Consider the following 18,216-nt stretch of genomic DNA (forward strand, 5'->3'; position numbering starts at 1 on the left):
GGGGCCCTTCATACTTTGCAGCATTTCCAGGAGAGGGGGTTCCTTACTCAGATTTCTACCAGATCATTCATGCCGCTATCTGCAACTGTTGTCAGAGTTGTTGGGCTGGCATTATGGGGAATAAACAAAGTGCTGCTTAGTATGACGTTTCTCGTTGGGCTTCCTGTTGCCTCTGTAATAGGTGTTGGGAGACGGCTCTGGCTAGGTTGTGCTGCTCACACCCGCCTGACGGATGGTTACTCAATGGAACCGGCGTCCAGCTCCTTTTTGTCTTCACTGTGTTTTATTGGGTACATTAGATTGCTTGTATTTCCATGATTTAAGATATCCTTCTTTCCAGGCCTCCCTAGAACCTAGCTTTCTTGCGTTACCATCCTCGGTGATTCCGATACCTTTGATTTTTTCCTCTTATGCCCTTCAGTTTTTGTATAGGCTTTTTGCATGATTTTTAGCTCCTTTTGAATAACTTGCTACTTAGATGGTGCTAAATAGTCTTCTCGGCTAGGAAACTTCTTTGATAATTATTTCATTCATAATGATGTAGTACAAGAAATCCTAGCCAGGTATGCAAAGTTTGCTTACTGTGGGTAATGCAATGGCATGACTGTAAAGCCCAGTTGGATGGAAGTTAAGCAGGATTAGTAGGTTTGTACTGAGTAACTGCTGAAATAAGCGCAGATTTAAATGTCTTGTGTAGACAAAACCAGAAAACTGCCTTATATCCACATCTCCTTGCAACTGTAAATGAATATAGCTCCAAAATAAATGCAATTAATTTCAATCTTTTAGTTTTCCTTAATATGTTAAAGCCTCTTTTCAGCCCTATATACTTTATTATTAGTGTTCCTGATAAACCTATTTATTTTCAGGAAGTGAGTTTAGCGTGTAAGTGGCAGCAGCCCACATCTCGGTGTGGTCGTACAGTGTCAGTATTGAGGATGATGGCTGGTGCTGAGGAACAGGTGAATATGGACTTCATGCTGGAGTAGTCCAGGAAAAATTGGAAATCCTATAGGAGTGATCCTAGAGCCTTAAGATCCACTTCTGAGATTGTTGTGGTGAAGAAGACAGACAGATGGCCGTGGCCGTGGAGGGCGACCGGGAGAACTGGGACGTCCTGGGGGAGTACACCAACAAGACCCTCAGACTAAAGGCTGACCGCTGGACCAAAGCCGTGCAGCATGATGACACCCGCTCCACTCTTCTCGAGTTTCTCGACTCCAATTCTGAGCTGGTAAGATTTTTAAATAGTGAATAAAGTAAGAGATTCTGGAGTTGGAAACGTGTTTACAGTAATGCTACCTTGTTTAATATTGTATAAACTCTTATTAATCCAGCTGAGATTGTCAAACTTTTGATTGAAACTTAAGAAACATAAATTTTAACGTACTTTGTAACTAAAACCGAAATTTCTCGAATATAAATTTATACTACTGAAATTTTGCTGATAATATTTTATGGTGAGGCCTTTAAAGGTTTTCATATCTGTTTGAACTATGTAAATGAAGTATTTAGAAAGGCACAATTTGATCAAGGAATAGAACAAAACATTGGTCCCCCCAAACAAAAAAAAATCCCCCCCCTCACGCGCACACACGCCCGCATTCATGTGCACACGCACGCACACACACACGCACACACGCGCACACCCGCACACACATGCACACATACGTGTAAGCACACACACATACATGTATGCACACATACGTGTAAGCACACACACATACATGTATGCACACATACATGTATGCACACACACACACACACACACACATACATTGAGGCGGGACCAAAGAGCCAGAGCTCAACCCCCGCAAGCACAATTAGGTGAGTACACACACACACACACACACACACACACACACACACACACACACACACACACACACACACACACACGTAACGACGAGACGTTACGAGTGGAGTCCCGCAGGGGTCAGTCCTTGACCTATACTGTTTCTGATATATGTAAATGATCTCCCAGAGGGTATAGATTCGTTTCTCTCAATGTTTGCCGATGATGCAAAAATTATGAGGAGGATTGAAACTGAGGACGATAGTAGGAGGCTACAAGATGACCTAGACAGACTGAGTGAATGGTCCAACATATGGCTGTTGAAGTTCAACCCGAGTAAATGCAAAGTAATGAAACTAGGCAGTGGAAACAGGAGGTCAGACACAGGATACAGAATAGGAGAAGAAGTACTTAATGAAACGGACAGAGAGAAAGATCTTGGAGTTGATATCACACCAGACCTGTCACCCGAAGCCCACATAAAAAGAATAACGTCTGCGGCATATGCGAGGCTGGCTAACGTCAGAACAGCGTTCAGGAACTTGTGTAAGGAATCATTCAGAATCTTGTACACCACATATGTAAGATCAATGCTGGAGTATGCGGCCCCAGCTTGGAGCCCGTACCTTGTCAAGCACAAGACGAAGCTGGAAAAAGTCCAAAGGTATGCCACTAGACTAGTCCCAGAACTAAGAGGCATGAGTTACGAGGAAAGGCTGCGGGAAATGCACCTTACGACACTAGAAGACAGAAGAGTAAGGGGAGACATGATCACAACCTACAAAACCCTCAGAGGAATCGACCGGGTAAACAAGTATAAACTATTCAACACTGGTGGGACGCGAACAAGGGGACACAGGTGGAAACTGAGTACCCACATGAGCCACAGGGACGTTGGAAGGAACTCTTTCAGTGTCAGAGTAGTTAACGGATGGAATGCATTAAGCAGTGATGTGGTGGAGGCTGAGTCCATACACAGTTTCAAGTGTAGATATGATAGAGCCTAATAGGCTCATGAATCTGTACACCTGTTGATTGACGGTTGAGAGGCGGGACCAAAGAGCCAGAGCTCAACCCCCGCAAACACAACTAGGTGAGTACACCTAGGTGAGTACACACACACAAGTCAGTCAGCTTCGGCGGTGAAACACGCGTGTTAGCGAGGTCCGCGAATTAACGCAAATAGTCAGGACACTGAAGTGATATTGAGGCTAGATCATAGTATTTGGCCTCATGCAGTGTGCAGCAAACAGGTAGCAACGTACCAAAGTGAACTCGCAAACGATAGATCAGATAGAGTAAAGAAATCAAATCTGAGTGACAACACCGGTGATATACATCGCTGAACAGAGGGAGGAGTAACCCGCCGTGTGACTTGCCTAGTGTGTTTGTGGAGAGGGTGGTGAGGCTGACTTACCAGTGGTGGCTGGTAAGTGCCTCTCTCTGAAGTCTTCTACAGTGTGCAAGGTTTATATAATATCATATTATAGTCACTAATGCATTTCACTCAATAATAGAATAGTAAACTTGATAGTCAGCAGGCACGGACCTCACTTACGAGCTCACTTGGGAACCGAATAAGCCACCAATTCTCATGATCACCACACTCCCTATCCCCCCACCCCCGCTGTAAACTAAAGGCAACACAACACTTTTCAGCATCTGGTAGATTTGGACGTGACAAAGGCTATTGACCCGGTTGGAATCTCACCATGGATTCTAAAGGAAGGAACAGAAGCTCTGTGCCTGCCACTCTCCATGGTGTGCAACAAATCAATGGTAACAGGTGAACAGCCAAAAAATTGGAAGACGGCCAATGTAGTCCCAATATATAAGAAGGATGATAGGCAAGAGGCACTGAACCAGTGTCCCTAACATACATTCCATGCAAGATGATGGAGAGGATTGTGCGAAAAAAGCTAGTTGAACATTTGGAGCGGAAGAACTTTGTAACACAACATCAGCATGGGTTCAGAGATGGCAAATCATGCCAAACAGGTTTAATTGAGTTCTATGACCAGGAAACACAAATCTGGCTAGAGAGAGAGAGAGGGCTGGGCAAACTGCATATTTCTAAACTGCCAGAAAGCTTTTGACACAGCACCACATAAGAGACTAGTGCACAAGCTGGAGATGCAGGCATGATTGAAAGGGAAGGTACTCCACTGGATATGGGAGTACCTAAGCAACAGGACATAGCGAGTCACCGTGAGGGGTGAGGTCTCGGAGTGGCGGGGAGTAACCAGTCGAGTCCCACAGGGATCAGTCCTTGGACCTATACTGTTTCTGATATACGTAAATGATCTCCCAGAAGGAATTGACTCGATCCTCTCGATGTTTGCCTGATGACGCAAAAATTATGAGGAGGATCAAGACAGAGGACTAGATAGTATGAGGCTACAAGATGACCTAGATAAACTGAAGGAATGGTCCGACAAATGGCTACTTAAGTTCAACCCAAGTAAATGTAAGGTAATGAAACTACGAAGAGGAACTAGGAGGCCAGTCACTGGATACCGAATGGGAGAGGAAGTCCTTCACGAAACGGACAGAGAGAAAGATCTGGGAGTTGATATCACGCCAAACCTGTCTCCCGAAGCCCACAACAAAAGAATAACATCAGCGGCCTATGCGGGGCTGGCTAACATCAGAACTGATTTCAGAAACCTGTGTAAGGAATCTTTCAGAACCCTGTATACCACATATGTTGGCCAGTCCTGGACTATGCAGTCCCAACATGGAGCCCGTATCTAGTCAAGCACAAAACGAAGCTCGAAAAAGTCCAGAGGTATGCCAAATCTGGTATGCTCCCAAATATATTTGGGAGCCGGTCGGCCGAGCGGACAGCATGCTGTACTTGTGATCCTGTGGTCCTGGGTTCGATTCCGGGCGCCGGCGAGAAACAATGGGCAGAGTTTCTTTCACCCTATGCCCCTGTTACCTACCTAGCAGTAAAATAGGTACCTGGGTGTTAGTCAGCTGTCACGGGCTGCTTCCTGGGGGTGGAGGCCTGGTCGAGGACCGGGCCGCGGGGACACTAAACCCCGAAATCATCTCAAGATAACCTCAAGATGCCACTAGGCTAGTCATAGAACTAAGAGGCAAGAGTTATGAGGACAGACTATGTGAACTGCACCTCACGTCGCTGGAAGACAGAAAAGCTTGGGGAGACATGATCACCACATACAAAATTCTAACTGGAATTGACAGGGTGGACAAGGATGGATTATTTAACACTGGTAGTACACGCACAAGAGGACACAGGTGGAAGCTGAGTACCCAAATGAGCCACAGAGACACTAGAAAGAACTTTTTCAGTGTCAGAGTAGTTAATAAATGGAATGCACTAGGAAGTGATGTGGTGAAGGCAGACTGCATACACAATTTCAAATGTAGATATGACGAGCCCAGTTGACTCAGGAATCTGTACCTCAGTTGATTGACGGTTGAGAGGTGGGGAACAAAGAGACAAAGCTCAACCCCCGCAAGCACAACTATGTTATCTTGAGATTGGTTATCTTGAGATGATTTCGGGGCTTTAGTGTCCCCGCGGCCCGGTCCTCGACCAGGCCTCCACCCCCAGGAAGCAGCCCGTGACAGCTGACTAACTCCCAGGTACCTATTTACTGCTAGGTAACAGGGGTATTCAGGGTAAAAGAAACTTTGCCCATTTGTTTCTGCCTCGTGCGGGAATCGAACCCGCGCCACAGAATTACGAGTCCTGCGCGCTATCCACCAGGCTACGAGGCCTGGTGTGTACAACTAGTTAGTACAAACACACACACACAGGCCCTGTCCCCAGGGGCGCCGTGGCTGTGTAGACAACTCGCTGGACATGTAATCCTTTGGTCCGGGTTCGATTCCCGGCACCGGAAAGAAAATAAAATGGGCAGCGTTTCTTAATCCCTGAGCCCCTGTTACCTAGCAGTGAATCTAACCTGGGAGTTGCTCAGCTGTTACAGGCTGCTTCCTGGGAGTGTGTGTATGAGTGTGAAAACAAAAATAGTTAGTAGTTAGTAACAGTTGATTGATTGACAGGGTGTGTGGTGGGCGGTGACTTAGCGGACAGCACTCTAGACTCGTGGACCGAGGTATGATTCCCCGGCACCGCTGGAAAAACAAATGCGCAGAGATTCCTTCACCCTGATGCACCTGTTACCTAGCAATGAAACAAATGAAACAAACAGGTTTAATTGAGTTCTATGACCAAGCAACACAAAGCTGGCTAGAGAGAGAGAGGGCTGGGCAAACTGCATATTTCTAAACTGCCAGAAAGCTTTTGACACAGCACCACATAAGAGACTAGTGCACAAGCTGGAGATGCAGGCATGAGTGAAAGGGAAGGTACTCCACTGGATATGGGAGTACCTAACTCCCATATCCATAAATATGGATACAGATTTGTGTTGCTTGACTAGATACGGGCTCCATGTTGGGACTGCATAGTCCAGGACTGGCCAACATATGTGGTATAGAGGGTTCTGAAAGATTCCTTACACAGGTTTCTGAAAGCAGTTCTGATGTTAGCCAACATCGTCCCTGGTGAGACATTCTGTCAGGTCCAACAGAATTTCTCACGTCCATATCCATCAGATACCATCTGACCTCATCTCTAGTAATTTCAAAATCTCCCAATCCTGCCTGGTTTATTGCCACGTGTCTTAATTCACTGACTTCTCGTTATATTGTGAATACCTACTAGAATCTCTTATTGAGTTCTGCACACACCTCCTAGTTAGCCTCTTTGTACCTGTCCTCACCCGTTCTCAGCTTCATCATCTGTTCTTTCACTGTTGTTTTTCTCCTGATGTGGCTGTGGAACAGTTTTGGTTCAGTCATGGATTTATTTTCTATGTCGTTTTCATACTGACTCTTTGCTTCTCTTCCAACACTGAGATTCAAATTTCTAGTCCTCTCGTATCTGACTCTGCTCTCTGGTGTTCAGTTATTTCTGTATTTCCTCTTTGCCCTTATATTTAACTGCCTTGCATGCCAGATTTATCCATGGATTCCTCTTTTCCTTTTAATTTGTTTCCTTTTGAGCAAAGATAACTTTTTCTACTGCCTCCTGACTTCTGGATGACGTAATCCATCATGTCTTCTAAAGACTTATCTCTGAGTTCTGTTTCTCATGTTATTTCTATTAGGAATGTTCTCATCTCATAGTTTCCCTTTCGGTATGACAGGCCTTTGCTTTCTGGCAATTTTTTGGGGAGATTATTCCAACTTCCACCAGATACTCAAGTATCAGTACACCGTGGTCACTTATTCCAATAGTGGCTTCTAATATAACTTCCCTTATGCGTAACTCGTTCAGGATGAATAACAGATCAAACTTAACCTGCTTATCTTCCACTCTAATTCTTGTGGGTCCCTTCACGTGTTGGCTTAGAAAATTTATTGTTGCTGCATCCAGTAGATTAGCTCTCCAGGTATCTGGTCCTCCATGTGGGTCTCTATTCTCCCATTCAGTCTTCCCCTGGTTGAGGTATCCCATAATTAACAGTATGAATACAATATATTTGGGGGGGGGGGGGGGTGAGTTATATATCACTACTACTTTTTTCCCTCCAACGTCCATGGTGTCAATTATCTAGATGATGAACCATTCACAGTCCGGTACATCTATCTCTTCAAAACTCCATTCTTTCCTTATCAACAGGTTCACTCCTACTCCACTTCTTCCGTCTCTCTCTTTGCTTGCTATGTAGTATTCCTGCAGAAACACTGCTTTTGTTATAACTTCTGTTAATTTTTTCTCTGTGTGCTATTATGTCAGGTCACAGGAAGAAAACCCATTCTCCAAGTTCACTGGTTTCATTTGTAATTCTAGCTACGTTTGAGTACATTGCTTTAAAGCCTATTTTCTTTATCCATTCTCGCTTCCACTCATCCTTGCTGGGCGTTAGCTAGTGTAGGAAGTCGTTCCATGGATGTGGTAAATTGTGAGATAGCTGAAAAGGCTTCGGCGGATTCTGTGGTTAGGGGTGGTGGGCCAAGGGAAGGGGACACAAGAGAGTGTTTGGGGTGATGGGGAAGTGAGGGTTGGGGGGGTAATGTGAACTTTTGAATGGGGATTGGGAGGGCTCGGAGCGAAGGGGGGAGGGGGGGGGGGTTTCAGTGGGGAAGGGGGGAGGGAGTCAGTGGGAGGGAGGGAGGGAGGGAGGTGAGGGTGTTGCACTCCTCTCTGAGGTTGCTGAGCTGATGGTGGGTGTTTTCCCCATTCCCCTCTGGAATTGTTGGATTAAACACTTTAGCTCCACTGGTTCTCTTCCCTTGCACTTGTTGCTTGCGTCTGCTGTCATGCTTGTCCCGTCCATCATCAAGTCCCTCTGAAGGAATACCTTTTGGTATTTCCTTACATTTAACAGTTGAGTTTTTTGCTAGAATTTTCCATTTTGTGGTCTCATACGTGAGCACTATCTTTATCAATCGATATCTGTTCTTGTTGTACCTCCTTTATCGGAAAACCCTCTCTACACTTTATTCAGCCCTCTTCATCTGTACCTCCTATAGGATCTCCGACACCGCAGCTCTGTTCTTAGCTTTCCACTTTGCCTGAGTGGCGCCTTCTTATTCTTTCAGGTGTGAGTGTGTATATACGTGTGTGTGTGTGTGTGTGTGTGTGTGTGTGTGTGTGTGTGTGTGTGTGTGTGTGTGTGTATGTTTGTGTGTGTACTCACCTAGATGTGCTTGTAGGGTCGAACTAGACACCTAGCCCCACCTTCTAAACGTTCTTAGGTTAATGCAACGATTAGACATTGCATTGACTTTTGACAATGATTAGTCATTTTTGCGACAAAAATCTCAAAAACGGTCTGTATACTTTCTAAAATCAGATATTATGTTCACCCTCTGCTCTCCTCTCATTATACTGCGCACTAATCTAATCTTACATACGGTATTTGTGCATGGGGTTCAACCACTGCAAACTACCTCAAGCCTATCATAACTCAGCTAAAATTTGCTATCAGAATGATAAACTCTGTTTTCAGACAACACACAGCCCCTCTATTTAAGTCCCTTATGCCATGCGTCGCTCACCTTGGCCTTGTGTTAAGTGAGGTTACAGTCAAACAGCAGGGAGATCATGTTACTGATCCTGCAACCTCACGCATGTATGTCTCTGCTCCCTCCACTAGGGTATCATATATCACCCCCCAGGGAGTTCTCCTAGTTATGCCTCGAGACAGGTCACCACTATTTGACCTTAGACCCAAAGGGGAGAGGAGAAGGCCCAGACCACACTGCTAAGCTCAATCCTGCAGTATGTGACTCCCCACCGAGCCTGCCCACCTATGCTTGGCAAAGTTTCGCCGGACACCCGGCCGTAACTTCAATTCCATCTCTTCCTTTCTGGTCATCAGCTGGATAATTCTCTCTACTTCCCAGCAATGCTGTTGGTTCGAATAAAATGTATCTACAGCAGTCCCAGGGGGCCTCTCTCTATGTACTGCCAGCCTTAGAATCCAAATATGTTGTTGTGTTGCCAACCCAGGGTCACTCTAGGAAAAGCCAGTACCAGTGTTCAAATCTAATATCGTGTTGCCAACACAGGGTCTCTCTCTATGTAATGCCAGCACCAGTATACCTGGTTGACACCTGGTTGATGGGGTTCTGGGAGTTCTTCTACTCCCCAAGCCCGGCCCGAGGCCAGGCTTGACTTGTGAGAGTTTGGTCCACTAGGCTGTTGCTTGGAGCGGCCCGCAGGCCCACATACCCACCACAGTCTGTTTAGTACGGCACTCCTTAGAGGAATAAATCTAGTTTCCTCTTGAAGATGTCCACGGTTGTTCCGGCAATGTTTCTTATGCTTGCTGGGAGGGTGTTGAACAACCGTGGACCTCTGATGTTTATACAGTGTTCTCTGATTGTGCCTATGGCACCCCTGCTCTTCACTGGTTCTATTCTGCATTTTCTTCCATATCGTTCACTCCAGTACATTGTTATTTTACTGTGTAGATTTGGTACTTGGCCCTCCAGTATCTTTCAGGTGTATATTATTTGATATCTCTCTCGTCTTCTTTCTAGTGAGTACATTTGGAGGGCTTTAAGATGATCTCAATAATTTAGGTGCTTTATCGCGTCTATGTGTGCCGTATATGTTCTCTGTATTCCCTCTATTTCAGCAATCTCTCCTGCTCTGAAGGGGCCTTGACCTCGATTTTGGAAAAGTTGTTCAATGTCAACCAATATTTTTTGACTAGTTGTATATGAAAAGGGCTGCAATTGTTCCAAGTTTCAGTACTGCAGCGTAAATAAAAAGGGAGATATATATATTTTTTTTTTACACATTTTCAAGTGTGAATAAAAAAAGAACACATTTCAGATATAATCATTCTATGACACTTTTCTGACACATTAGCTTATAATAAAGGTTCGTAACTTACGAAGTTTCCAAAACATCTTTAGTTTTCCTAAAATACAAATATTCAAAGTTCCCCTCCAAAATTATGCAAATATGTCATGTTTATTGCTGATATAAAATCAATAAAAGAACTTAGGAAAAAACGATAAGTTGGGGTTTAGAGACATACACTTTACATATAAGGTGTAAGTTTCATGTAAATTGAATAAAAAATAAAAAAGTTATTCAAACATTTATGTTATTTTAAAATATTTTAAATATATAAGAAAATAATAAAGTCTAAGGTGTGTTGGATATTTCCAACACCGAATACAACATTGTTGTATTCTCATTACTTATTACTAACCATACTAATTATTGTAGTAAGTAAAATTAACAACACGTAGAATTCTCATGTACTAATAATTTCATCTGTGCAGTAGGCTAGAATTCTCACGTCACCTGACGCCAGTATTGCGTCAGATTTCCTTACAGTAAACACATTATATCCAATTTGTGTGAGAATTAAATTCGATTCTCCATAATTAAAGCATTCTGTATGACAACTAATTGCAGACGAATTGTTCTCTAACTAAAAGCCGAATAGAGCGTTAGAATGATAGCGTCTACCTCACGATAGAGTTAACGTCACCAATGAATGCCATGGGGAGACATTAATTCCTCTCCCTTATATATTTACTATTCTTAAATTGGTAAATAACAATATTTTGTTCCTCTAAATAATAAACCCGTCCAGTCTTTTACGTTTCAAGCGCAAATGCGAGAAATATTAATGTTCGAGCCAATAATTTGTTTTATGAACGCTGACTCGGCGTGGGTAGAGGGACGCCATCCTCAGTACACGTGTAGAGCCGAAGAGAGGCGGACCTTCGCTTACCGTACTCATAAGAAGACGCTATTGTCCAGCAAATAGGGCAGGTGTTATCCATCCTCAGATGAAAGTCGCCACTGTGAGGCGTGAATAACCTTGCAGATAGTATCTTCAGCTAGTGCTGGTGTCAAATAAGGAGCCTTTTGACTTGGTTCCTGACGACACGTGACCAGCCAGCGGAACGCATCACTATTCAGGATAGGCTTAGCCGGAGCCTGAGATGCGAAACACGGCAATCTTAATACTTATACAGTGCCCACAGCTAAGTATTCTTTTATGTGATGCATCAGGTAGAAGTTTGATAGTAGCAGGGTGATTGTCCGTTAAGACGCGCGATAACACCTAATAACAGGTGATTAAAATTTGTCACGTTTTAATCACCTGTAAATCTTAATATTCTTGAATTTAAATTGAGTAGTTAAATCAGTTGCTACTGGAAATTATTTATCTTGCAGCACGAGAGAAGAATTCCTCATGCTGCCTTCCCCCATGTTAACCCGTTCCACTTGTCAGTGTACCGAGTCTGGAGAATAAGAGGACTTCTATGGCTTTCTAAAGGAATCTTCATCAAGCTAAGATTTATTTCCTTTTACCATTCTATTACAATTTATTTTGTGCAGAATGCTTTGAGATTAATGTGTGGTTTACTGTAACTCATTATTATACTCATATTTTATATTCCTCTTTATTTTAATGATATCAGTTTCAACATTATCTTATAGGATTAGATTATTATTAATTGAATTAGTGAACGAACCACACTAATTCCTGGACGTACTTACCTCCAGTAATAACCCCCCAATGTAGGTGTTTGAGGTTTGTTTCATTTAATAATACAGCCCATTAATTATTATTATGATCATGCTTTCTAGTTTCATCCATAGTCACTGGTTTCATCTAGGAATTATCTAATGATCAGAAATTCTCAGTTTCCCTCTTTACTTTAAAAGCGGGTGGTCCTTCGTAATTTAATTTACTACATTGATATTTAAATAATCAGAATCAAGCCCCAAATATCCCACAAGGTGCTGCCATCTGTGGCTGAGGTTGACATCAACCAGTTTTCTCCAAAATTGGCACCCTTACAGATAGGCTTATGTGCTGTCAGGTGTATACGTTTCATGCAAATCGTCCGATAAAAAAAAAATTGAAATTGTTTTTTTTTTAAATTAACAAATTTTTTTCTAATAAAACTAATTTTAATATTTTTTTAATATATGCTACCGAGATAGCCGAGAGTCATAGATATGATTTCAGTTGACACTTGTGTTTGATAATCGTTTTGACCATTTTGAAATAATTTTGACACCTACTTCAATATTTTTTTTCTCCCTTCCTATTTATGCTACGATGCTGAGACTTGGGCCAGATGAAGCTCTTTTCATGTACAACTCGTCAAAAAAGTTTGATTGAAATCGAACCAGTTTTCATTTAATGCTTTTTGGGGGAAATCTGGAGGTCATACCCACTGAAGGGGGAAGTGAGTACTGAGCAGTACTCAAGACGGGACAACACAAGTGATTTGAAGAGTACAACCATTGTGATGGGATCCCTGGATTTGAAAGTTCTTGTAATCCATCCTATCATTTTTCTGGCTGTCACAATATTTGTTTGGTTATGCTCCCTAAACGTTAGGTCGTCAGACATCATTATTCCCAAATCCGTTACATGCTGTTTTCCTACTATGGGTATATTTGATTGTGTTTTATACCCTGTATTATAGAGGGTATAAATTATATGTATTTGTAGAGGGTATGTATTATTGTATGTTTAAGGTCCTCATTTTTACCGTACCTGAGTACCTGGAATTTATCACTGTTAAACATCATGTTATTTTCTGATGCCCAGTCGAAAACTTTATTAATATTAGCTTGAAGTTTTTTAATGTCTTCAGCCGAGGTAATTTTCATACTTATTTTTGTGTCATATGCAAAGGATGATACGAAGCTGTGACTTGTAATTTTGTCTATATCTGATATGAGAATAAGGAAAAGCAGCGGTGCAAGGACTGTATCCTTAGGTACAGAGCTTTTAACTGTACTTGGACTAGATTTTATATGGTTGACCGTTACTCGCTGAGTCCTGTTTGACAGAAAACTGAGTATCCAGCGTCCTACTTTACTGGTTATTCCCATTGACTTTATTTTGTGTGCTATCACGCCATGGTCACATTTATCGAAAGGCCTTTGCGAAGTCCGTGTATATCACATCAGCATACTGTTTTTCTTCTAATGACTCAGTGACTTTGTCGTAGTGCTCAAGTAGCTGTGAGAGGCACGATCTTCCCGCTCGAAATTCATGTTGGCCTGGGTTGTGGAGGTCATTGGTCTCCATGAAATTGGTGACCTGACTCCTAATCACTCTCTCAAATACTTTTATTATGTGCGATGTTAATGCAACTGGTCTATAATTCTTTACCAATGCTCCCTCCCTTGTGTAGAGGGGCTATGTCTGCTACTTCTTGTCCCCTAACCTTTAAGTGCATCTGGTATCTCCCACGTGTCCAGGCTCTTCCTCCACACTATACTGAGTGCCTGTGCTACAGTATAGTATACTGCCTATGCAGTATAGTATAATCATATATCATTTATCCACAATGCTCAATAAGATGGAGGTGACATCAAAAGCAATGATAAAATAATAAAAGTTTACTCAAAAGCAAACTACAAACACATGAAATATCTATATGTATTCTTATGGAAATAATAATGGTGACAGCAGCGCTCCTCTGGTGGCCGCTGGCAGCTTACTTCAACTGATCGAGTTTAAAGGGACCACTAGCCCCCCTCACAGGGGGGAGCGGCTCCGACAGCTTGGCTCCACAGTCCTCCAGCAGGTCGGCCACTCACGCCATTCGCTGTCTTTCCCAGAAAGTAGATGATATATTCCCAGAAACTAGATGATATATATGTGCTGTCCCCACAGCCTAATCTACTCCTATGACACTCTAGTAAATGCCTAAACATAATAATAGGCCTATCTTGCCTAACAATCAAGGGAAATGTGGGAGGGAAAAATGATCTACCTTAACGAATCCTGTCCTCAGACGCCTGGCCTCCGATGGTCACTAGGGCTTCTCCTTTCCTCACGTCGTTCCTAGACGTCCCAGATGAGTCACCAGTCCATAGGCGTTGTAGAGATTCTCGTTATCTCCGTACTCGTTTCCTGAGTGACGTTCCTGGGCGTTGGCTCGTCCAGTCGTCACTGCACACGTCGTTCCCTCAAGCACTCCTTCACCGAGATCACTCACTCCTAGATCTGGATGCGTTTTCTCCCTTCTGAGTGCCCAGTGGGCGTGATCCCATCACAACAGCTCTGAGTACCTTGGAGTTCCACTGACGGCGAGCCACTCATTACTCCAGCCGTCGTAACTCTCGACTTCTCCAAGACTATCAGCTCACAGTCCTCGGCGCTCTTACACTACTGGAACTCGGCTTTCACGCACTTCCCTGATGTACTGCAGTCTTTGGTAGTCACCATAAACTGGTCAGGCTATGTAAATCCACTGAATGAGGCTCCTAGACCTCGGAACTTGAGAGCTCAACCAGCGCACGTCCACTCTCAACGAAGCAGTGCAGATCTCTGAATGCCTGGCGCTCTGCAGGCGGTGGGCCAAGTCTCCCGGTGGCGTCACAGACCCAGGGGCGGGCTCTGATTGGTCAATCAAGTCATGTGACCTCAGCCAGCCAATCACCGGCCGGCGGGCGCCCCACACAAAATGGTGAATTTGCAGGCAGGGGGCGCCATTTTGTTGTACCTTAGGCGTGACTTTTTCTCTTTACCTACAAACTTATAATACAAATTTCTCCATAAATCGGTAACCATTTCGGTAGCCTCATACCTTAAAAGATTCCCTGCATCTCAGAAAACCTGCAGGTAAGCTGATATGACTCTTAAATTCGGCATATGGGAGAAATAGGAGAGGGCACCGTCACACTTGATATGTTAAACAAACAAACACTCACTTCACACATCCTCATGTGATATGTACATGTAAAAAACCTTGTTCTTAATACTAATCTTGATCTGAAACTTTTCCTTGATTGATGTAATAGAACCCATGAGCACCACTCCAGAAATAAATATCTCTTTGATATCCCCAGAGTGAAACTAAATCTGTGCAAACACTCCTTGCAAATAAAAGAGCCAGTCTTTGGAACTCAGTCCCTGATGAATTAAAAAAGTTGTCCATCCCATGCCCGGATCAAAAATAAAATATAAAAGTACCTAATTTCATCCTCATAGTTTCCTACCTCGTGCTTCAAACTCACGCTGTCTCATGTACTACCCACTGCCCCAATATTAGTACTTAAGACATATATTCTTACCAGTGTAATCATCTCTATCAACTTATGTTGTAGTTATTTGTTGATATAAAACCCTTGCTACAGTGTACCCATTCACCTTACGTGATATGTTTGGTTATGGACCTTCCCGAAATGCATGCGTGTTAGTGGTCTTGCATGAATGTAAAAACTACCTTTCTTATGTAATCTTACCAACCTATTGTACTTTCTTGCAAATAAACTATTATTATTATTATTTGCGTTTCCAGTTTCCATCTATGACTCCTCGTTCTGTTTTCCTAGCTTTGAACAACGCTGTTTTGTCAACTTTGTCAATTTCCCTTTGAATCTTGTATGTTATTATGGCTCTCTTATCTCTCTTTTTCCTCAGTGTGGTAAGGTCCAGTTCTCTCAATCTTTTCTCATAGATCAATCTTATCAGCTAAGAATGAGTCTCGTTGCATATCTTTGGACCTTTTCTAGATTACAGAATGAATCTCGTTGCAAATCTTCGGACCTTTTCTAGATTATCTTTGTACTTTTTCAATTAAGGGTTCCTTGATGGGGTTGCATATTGAAGAGTGAGTCTCACCTTCGCTGAGTATATGCCCAGGAAGCCCCTTCGTCCTAGTTTCAGAAGGATACGTGGTTGTTGGCCAGTATGCCGTGTGCAGCTGTTGTTATTCTACTAATGGGGGCTTCTGGCATCAGATTTGGGGTTGTGTCCACTCCCAGGTTTTTCTCCTTGTATGACTGAAGATTTGCCCTTCCCTGCATGCTATACTGCTGTACTGGCCTTCGCACCTCTGTTCTAATCCTCAACATTAACTTTGCATTTGGCTGGGTTAAACTCTATCAGTCATAAGACAATGAAGAAATTAACACATGTTCAATAATGTGAAAACTTATAACCATAAAGAGAAAATGAACAAAGAAATATTTTGAGTGCATTCGTGTTAATCAACCCATGTCCATATTTTTTATATATTTGAGAATGAAGTTGAAATATTGACTCTCCAAAGGTAATTTTTCAGTGTTATTATGGCATGACACTAAGCTATGTGTTTTGTGGACCTTGCCAATATTTTCAAGTGCAGAGTAGAAGTGAATATAATCTAGCCGGTGCACCCGAGGATGTAAACAAGTATATATTCCGTTGCAAGTTACAAATCATTCTATTACTGTTACATAATTTGCCAAATTTAGGCTATAAGTCTGTAGGACTTAAAGCGTCTGTAGGACTGTCTATATTATCAGTTACAACTGGGCTGTAGTCCCTACTGTAGTGTAGATTGGGAAACCGATCTCCGTGGCAGAGTGGTAACACACTCGCCCCGCGCTTCACGAGCAATTTGGCCTTGGTTCGTATCCTGGCCGGGGAGGATTAACTTGGCGCCAATCCTAAACTGTACGCCTCTGTTCCTCAAGCAGTGAATGGGTACCTGGTTGTTAAATGATTTGGCGGGTCGTATTCTGGGGAAAATAAGGATTAAGGACCTGACCGAAACGCCGTGCTAATGACTTTACTAGAATGTAAGAACTCTTGAATATAAATAACAAACTCAAGTGATCTGTATAAATCAGTCATGAATAAAACTTCTGAATATAAATGTAAATTACTATTTACGTTATGTAAGACTGTTCTATATAACATAACCTAAACCTTTATGTTGGTCTGAACTATTTTTCTCTATGATAATGTCAGAACTATTGTTCTGTATGTAATAGTCAGAACTATACTTCTGTATGGCATAGTCAGAATCATTCGTCTGTATGACAAAATAATTCTTCTGTATGAGAAAGAACTATTTATCTGTATGGCATAGTCAGAACTATTTTTCTGAATGATATACTAAGAACTATTCTATTTTATGACATAGAACTATCAATCTCTATGAAATAGTCTGAATTATTTTTCAGTATCACATAGTCAGAAGTATTCTCATGAATGACATTGTCAAAATCTTCTGCATGGCAAAGAACTGTTCTTATCTATGACATAGTCAGAATTATTAAACTGAATGATTTGGAACAATTCTTCTGTATGACTTAGAACTATACTTTTATATAACATAGTCATAATTCTTCTGTGTATGATTTAGAACTATTCGTGTGTGACTTAGAACTATTATTCTGTATGACATAGTCAGAACTATTCTTATGTTTGACATTCTCAGAATTTTTCTTCTGTATGACATACTAATTTTTTTTATTCTGTTTGACATAAAATTGTTTCTGAATGGCAGAACTATTCTTCGATAACACATAGTCAGATCTATTATTCTTTACAGCATAGAGAGAACTATTATTCTGTACTGCATAGTGAGAACTATTCATCTGAATAACATTAAACTATTCTTCTATAATGCACAGTCAAAACTATTCTTCTGTATGAAATAGTCTGGACTATTCTTCTGTATTACTGTCAGAATTATTCTTCTGTATTACAGTAAGAATTATTTTTCTGTATGTCATAGTCAGAGCTCTTCTCTATGACAGAGTCAAAACTTATTATTTTCTATGACACAAAAATTTTATTCTGCATGAAATAGTGGGGGGTCTCTTATTCTGCATGGCATAGTCTTAATTATTATTCTCTATGTAATAGAACTACAGTATTTTCAGCATGAAATAGTCAAATCTATTCGTCTGTTTGGTATAGAACTATTATTCTGCTTGACATAGTCAGAACTATTATTCTGTATGACAGAGAAATATTCATCTCAATTACAGAAATATTCTTCTGTTTGATATAGATTTTTTCTGCGTGATATCATCAGAACTATTCTTCTCTTTGACATAGTCTTGATTATTTTTCTGTATGACATAGAACTATTCTTCTGTATGACATAGTCATAGTTATTCTTCTGTATGAATAATCAGAATTCTTCATCTT

General features: G+C 41.9%; 1 protein-coding gene across 1 annotated transcript in view; it reads left to right on the forward strand.

Annotated features, from left to right (window-relative positions):
• Positions 1–711: 711 nt before the first annotated feature.
• The window catches only part of LOC138368496 (dynein beta chain, ciliary-like), a 177,924-nt gene continuing 160,419 nt past the window's right edge, over positions 712–18,216 (forward strand). The window contains exon 1 of the mRNA XM_069331017.1: positions 712–1,234. Coding sequence (XP_069187118.1) covers positions 1,076–1,234 — 159 coding nt within the window. The 5' untranslated portion in view covers positions 712–1,075. The remainder of the gene's footprint in view (positions 1,235–18,216) is intronic.

The sequence above is a fragment of the Procambarus clarkii genome, chromosome 25, assembly GCF_040958095.1.
Source record: "Procambarus clarkii isolate CNS0578487 chromosome 25, FALCON_Pclarkii_2.0, whole genome shotgun sequence".
Classification (NCBI taxonomy): domain Eukaryota; kingdom Metazoa; phylum Arthropoda; class Malacostraca; order Decapoda; family Cambaridae; genus Procambarus; species Procambarus clarkii.